Source organism: Schistocerca cancellata, chromosome 6, assembly GCF_023864275.1.
Source record: "Schistocerca cancellata isolate TAMUIC-IGC-003103 chromosome 6, iqSchCanc2.1, whole genome shotgun sequence".
NCBI classification, from domain to species: domain Eukaryota; kingdom Metazoa; phylum Arthropoda; class Insecta; order Orthoptera; family Acrididae; genus Schistocerca; species Schistocerca cancellata.
This window is the reverse complement of record NC_064631.1, coordinates 485,503,143-485,509,700: the sequence shown is the minus strand read 5'-3', so window position 1 is coordinate 485,509,700 and position 6,558 is coordinate 485,503,143. Positions and strand designations below refer to the sequence as shown.

The following is a 6,558-nucleotide window of genomic DNA, read 5'->3' as shown; positions in this document are numbered from 1 at the left end:
GATGGCGCTACAGACTTACGCTGTACGTTGTTTTGAAGCCAGTGGGCGGGGCCTGCCGCCATCTTGGATCCCCCAAAACATTAGCAGACAAGTGTTTACAATTGCTTCTTGTTCGTTATTTCTGTCGTGTACACGCGATATTCGTTTTATATAGTAAATGTTACACTGGTTTAGTGAACAACGAAGCATAAGGAACGCAACTTCAAACGTTTTTCTGGTCTTAAATGCGTATTCGATACAGTAATACGACATGAAAATATGACGCTTCGGGCCTCAGTACAGTAATTCCTTTTTGCTTATACACTTCGAATAACCGAGAAGAGAAGTATGTGCTATGAAAAGCGTGCTTTCGTAATCCATTTCTACTCACTTTCATTGTGTTTGTGTCGATAATTGATAAAGCCAGAACTCCAAAAGCAATGATTGATAGTTTACAAGCACCGATTTGTATTCGTTGTATTTTCAAGTCAAATGCAAATTTTAAATGTTCCAGTTTGCAAAAAATTTACCTAGTTTCCTTTGGTGTCCCTTAGATGTATGCAAGCATGGGATAAACAAGCTGTCATGTCAACAAAGTGAAAGATTCGTTAAATTACGAAGGAAAAGAAGTGAATTAAGATTGTCAGGCCCATTGTAGTTTACACATCTGCTTCGTTTTTAAATTGTACCTACCAAATGACATTCAGTGTGGCAAATAACAGCAATTTACAGGGTAACACGACAACACAGTGATTAGTGTAATTATCTAAGACTGGTCTTAGATAGGGAACTTTGCTTTAACAAATATGTAACCCTTTATAATTCAACCACTGTAACAGGTGTTCCACACATTTTACTGAAGATTTAATTAACTAAATGTAGTATATTAAATTATTGCATTTTAAAACCTTAGTCCTCATTTCCAGGATATTTCTAGCCAGGACTTTTCAGTTACTTGGGAATAACCAAACGATGAAAACTAAGTGTATTGCTCACCTTCAGAGAGCTCTTCGTGTTGGATTGATAGGAAATCTAAAGTCAAATCACAGAAATAAGACCATACTGTAAAACTTTACAGTGCATCAGAATTTCAAGTATATATAAGAAAATATCGCTTAAATAAGCCCACTTACGAATGAAATGTGATTTGTTTAAACTTTAGACTACAACCACAACGATTAGAACACCAGTAAGCGACGCAAGCCGGCATTTTTATCAAAACACTTCACGACTACACGGAATCAAACCACCAGAAGCGAATGTTTTGGGGTAGCTAACATGGCGGATCTTCACTTGGGTCGGCTTCAAGTTTGTGACGTAATGACAACTCCTCTTATTTTTACCTCCATGCATATACCACACAAACAACCATGGAGGTAAAAATAAGAGGAGTTGTCATTACGTCACAAACTTGAAGCCGACCCAAGTGAAGATCCGCCATGTTAGCTACCCCAAAACATTCGCTTCTGGTGGTTTGATTCCGTGTAGTCGTGAAGTGTTTTGATAAAAAATGCCGGCTTGCGTCGCTTACTGGTGTTCTAATCGTTGTGATTGTAGTCTAAAGTTTAAACAAATCACATTTCATTCGTAAGTGGGCTTATTTAAGCGATATTTTCTTAAATATACTTGAAATTCTGATGCACTGTAAAGTTTTACAGTATGGTCTTATTTCTGTGATTTGACTTTGGATTTCTTATCAATCCAATGCGAAGAGCTCTCTGAAGGTGAACAATACACTTGGTTTTCATCGTTTGGTTATTCCCAAGTAACTGAAAAGTCCTGGCTAGAAATATCCTGGAAATGGGGACTAATGTTTTAAAATGCAATAATTTAATATACTACATTTAGTTAATTAAATCTTCAGTAAAATGTGTGGAACACCTGTTACTGTGGTTAAATTATAAAGGGTTACATATTTGTTAAAGCAAAGTTCCCTATCTAAGACCAGTCTTAGATAATTACACTAATCACTGTGTTGTCGTGTTACCCTGTGAATTGCTGTTATTTGCCACACTGAATGTCATTTGGTTGGTACAATTTAAAAACGAAGCAGCTGTGTAAACTACAATGGGCCTGACAATCTTAAATTCACTTCTTTTCCTTCGTAATTTAACGAATCTTTCACTTTGTTGACATGACAGCTTGTTTATTCCATCCCTGCATACATCTAAGGGACCCAAAGGAAACGAGGTAAGTTTTTTGCAAACTGGAACATTTAAAATTTGCATTTGACTTGAAAATACAACGAATACAAATCGGTGCCTCTAAACTATCAATCATTGCTTTTGGAGTTCTGGCTTTATCAATTATCGACACAAACACAATGAAAGTGAGTAGAAATGGATTACGAAAGCACGCTTTTCATAGCACATACTTCTCTTCTCGGTTATTCGAAGTGTATAAACAAAAAGGAATTACTGTACTGAGGCCAGAAGCGTCATATTTTCGTGTCGTATTACTGTATCCAATACGCATTTAAGACCAGAAAAACGTTTGAAGTTGCGTTCCTTATGCTTCGTTGTTCACTAAACCAGTGTAACATTTACTATATAAAACGAATATCGCGTGTACACGACAGAAATAACGAACAAGAAGCAATTGTAAACACTCGTCTGCTAATGTTTTGGGGGATCCAAGAAGGCGGAAGGCCCGGCCCACTGGCTTCAAAACAACGTACAGCGTAAGTCTGTAGCGCCATCTCCCCTTATTCTACCTCCATGGGTATATGCGCAGATATATCTTTGCTTTAGACAGTATTGAGTGAGATATCTTTGTTTACGTTTTTGTTTACGTGCTTTGTTTTTGGTACTTCGTTTGAAAGGAGATTGACCGTTACGTGGGTGGTGATTGTGATTTTGTATTTTATTAATTTCTTATCTGTTTGTTATACATGTTAGATTCACATGCCCATGTCACATGGAAAATGTGTTCCAAACAAGGTGCTGTCATAGCATGAATTAACTTATTACGCTTGTTCAATACTCCCAGCGCGATGGAACGCCCAGAAGAATTTCTGCTAACGGGGTGCCAAGAGGAATTTCCGCAGGAGATACTGAAGAGATGCAGGTGACAAAGACCGCTGACCCATCTTAAAGATTAATAGCTTTCAATTATTCGTTATAATATGGAATACGTTTCTGTTGATGAATTCATCGAGTAACAGAATCAGGTGTAGTATAGTATTAACTTAGGAGATAAAGAGTTAAGTAAGGAGGGCTACATCATTTAATAAGGCGCCTACAATGTGTTGCGTTTTAGTAAAGTTTTTTTCCTCTCCCATTCCTGAATTTAAGATTTACTCTAGACACCGGGACGCACTCTGTCTTCACTTCCTTGAGCTTCGTACGCTCTTTAGATTTTATGCGCATCATTATTCCCGTAATCACATCTCGTAGTGTATTATTAGTCTGGCTGCCGTACTTGATGTGTATCAGAAGCTTTCCGTAGTGCTCTATGAAAGGAAGTCCACACACACACACACACACACACACACACACACACACACACACGCGAGCGCGCGCAGACCCACACCGCCCACTCATAATCTGAAACTGTCAGTATCCGTTCTAGTTTTCTTCAGACTTGATATCGATTCAGTGCACCTGCCTATCTGACAGGGCAGGAACGCAAGTTTGGTTTGTAAAGATTTTTTCCAAGGGTTTTGGCATCACAACCGTTACAGTTTCTACATTTATATGTATCGACCCCAGATACTTACAAAGTATTTGCTACTATAAAAATCGGGCAAATTCCGACATTTAAGAATTCATATTCAGATTAGTTGGTTTTGCTACCAGTCAATCTATCATTTTACCCAAAACCAAGACGTCAGGCTACACTAGTCACCACAGACTACATTCCAAAAACTAATATAAACCCAAAAGATAATATCGTCAGCATTTTGCTCTCTTTCCATACCTGGGCATATGACAGCACATTATTATTCAGTATAGGATGAAGGCTACATCTGTTATTGGTACATTCTGGTGACATGATTTGCAGTATAGATATGTATTGAGATGGTGTATTATTAAAGAGTTCAAATTCCTGTCTGGACTTCACAATTTAAATTTAATGTGATTTTCCCAAACTGCTCAGGGGAAAATCCACTATCACTTGTTGGGCAGTTTTTTTTTTTCCCCTCATACAACACTGTGTTATGCATTACTGACTGTCAGAAATATCAAAGCAGCATTGCATATCCGAAGTATGGAACATTTTTTAATTTTTTTTCTATAAATTACGCTACCATGTTGTACTTTTACATATTCTTTAAGAAATGCTCTATAGGCCATACAGATGTCCAATGCAGGACAGTGCACTAAATACAAAACCCGCATATCAAGAGTTAATCAAAAAATTGTGCTAGCTAATTGAAACATGTTACTACAATAAGACAATTTTTTCTTGAGAATGTGCAGTGTCTCATCACATACGTTTGGTCGTGGCAAAGCAAATGTTAGACTTTGGTTTATTGGTAGGATACTGGGGAAGTGCGATCAGTCTACAAAGGAGATTACTTAATAATCATTCATGGAACAGGTTCTAGAATATTGCTCATGTATGTGGTATCCATACCATACAGGACTAACAGGGGATTTTGAACATATGCAGAGAAGGGCAGAACGAATGCTCACAGGTTTGTTTAATCCATGGGAGAGTGTAACAGAGATACTGAAGGAACTGAACTGAAAGATTCTTGAGGATAGATGTAAACTATCCCAAGAAAGTCTGTTCACAAAGTTTCATGAACTGACTTAAAATGGTTGCTCTAGGAAGATACTACAACCCCCTACATATTGCTCATGTAGGGAGTTTCAAATGAACTGTGACAGAAGCCCGAGCATCAGGGGACTGATAAACTAGGAAATGCATTGAAACTGAAGTAGTGCATTGATAATGGCTAGGCACTAGCCAAAATCAAGATTTGCTTAATAAAACCTGAAAGGAAAGGACAACTGATTGCTGTGCTCCATCTGTTTGAAAATTACCCGTTACTCACATAGGGATCCTGAGGATAAGTTAAGAATAATCACTGCATGCACAGAGGCATTCAATCACTCACGCTTCCTGTACTCCGTATGTGAATGGAGCAGGAAGAAACCTAATAACTAGTACAGTGGGATGTACCCTCTGCCATCCACCTCACGGGGGTTTGCAGAGTGTAGATATAGATCTAGACATAAACAAAATACTACTAAACTTTGTGAGTCCTGGAAACAGAAGAAAAGAAAAATTGTATTACTTGTGGGACAGAGGTGCCATATGCAGGACTCTGTGTACACATCTGGTTAGGCACAAGGAAGTGAAGGATCCAGTTAAGTATTTTTCCAAACTGCATACATATGTATGGCTTATGCAACATGTGTGACCTAGTGACAAAGGAGGTCATAATAGAGTAGAGTTTTGAAAATAATGACATACGTCTGAAAATTTATTTTATAAAAATTGCAAAATAAACAAAATGCAGTTTTTAAAATTAACACTTTTTAAGGTTGTCTGGTTCAGTTCAGTACAAAGCAAAAGCAGATAGTATAAACTATGGCAGTTAAATCTGTTCCCTGAAGCAGAACTGTGCACAGTTGTTTCCAATTTCTGGTGTTGTAATCTTCACAAATTCATTATCATTTTAATAAATTTAGTCAGGGGGAACTAGCCACTTGAAGGTGCCTGGGCCAGCTTTGTGCTTAACTGATATCTTGATTCTCTCAGAGTCAGTTTTACAAATCTCTTCAGGATATTTTTGTCTATTGTATGACACAGTTACTCAGTCCCCAAGTGTCATGTTGATTGTACTTGCAAGAGTAAATTACATCATGATCTAAGGCACTCTTATTTACAGATTATTCCTTCTTCATTTATTTCAACCACATGAAACTACGCTATTCCTGGAATTCCAGGAACATTTTTCTAAGGTTTCTCATGTTCAATGTTTTGCTTAATTGTTTCATGATCCACATAGAGTACAGCGGTATTTTTGCAAACTTCAGATGCCACTTTGTAGAAGCCCTTGGCAGACTGGAAAATTGCTGCATACTCTTTTTGGACTGTGTTCTGGCATACAAGATGCTTTGCATTTCTACTCATCCCTCCACAACGCCTTTGCCGCGTGTTAAGTGGCAAAATATTTCCAAGAAAATGGCAAAATATTTCCAAGAAAATTTCTTGGAATACCTTGCAAACAAAAAATCAAGAAGTGTAACCATGAATTGATTTTTAAATACTGTGGGTGGGCTGTCACTCCAACTTACCGGCTCTTCAGAATCAGATTTGGACTCATTTTGACAGATTGTATCATACATTGTTTTTGTATAGACAAATATTGTGTCTTTGTTGTGTGCAGTATTTGAATATATCAGGTAAGTATTACATTTTCTCTTGTATAATGTAGCTGCAGTAAATAAAAGAATACTACTTCTAGACCACAATGTGCTCTGAATCTCATTTTGATACTTTCAGGAGTATGACATAGCGAAATCTGTCTGAAGGACTACCTTCCCAAGTATTCACATGATGCAGCATTTTAGGAAATTGTTCTATGAGCAGTGCAAACAATTCTGCCGAACACCCTTCCCTATA

At 37.5% G+C, this 6,558-nt stretch overlaps 1 protein-coding gene across 1 annotated transcript in view; it reads left to right on the top strand.

Moving 5' to 3' along the window:
* The first annotated feature begins 2,767 nt into the window (after positions 1-2,767).
* The window catches only part of LOC126191184 (mitotic checkpoint serine/threonine-protein kinase BUB1-like), a 249,309-nt gene continuing 245,518 nt past the window's right edge, over positions 2,768-6,558 (top strand). Inside the window, exon 1 of the mRNA XM_049931959.1 lies at positions 2,768-3,045. Within this exon, the coding sequence (XP_049787916.1) occupies positions 2,972-3,045 (74 nt within the window). The 5' untranslated portion in view covers positions 2,768-2,971. The remainder of the gene's footprint in view (positions 3,046-6,558) is intronic.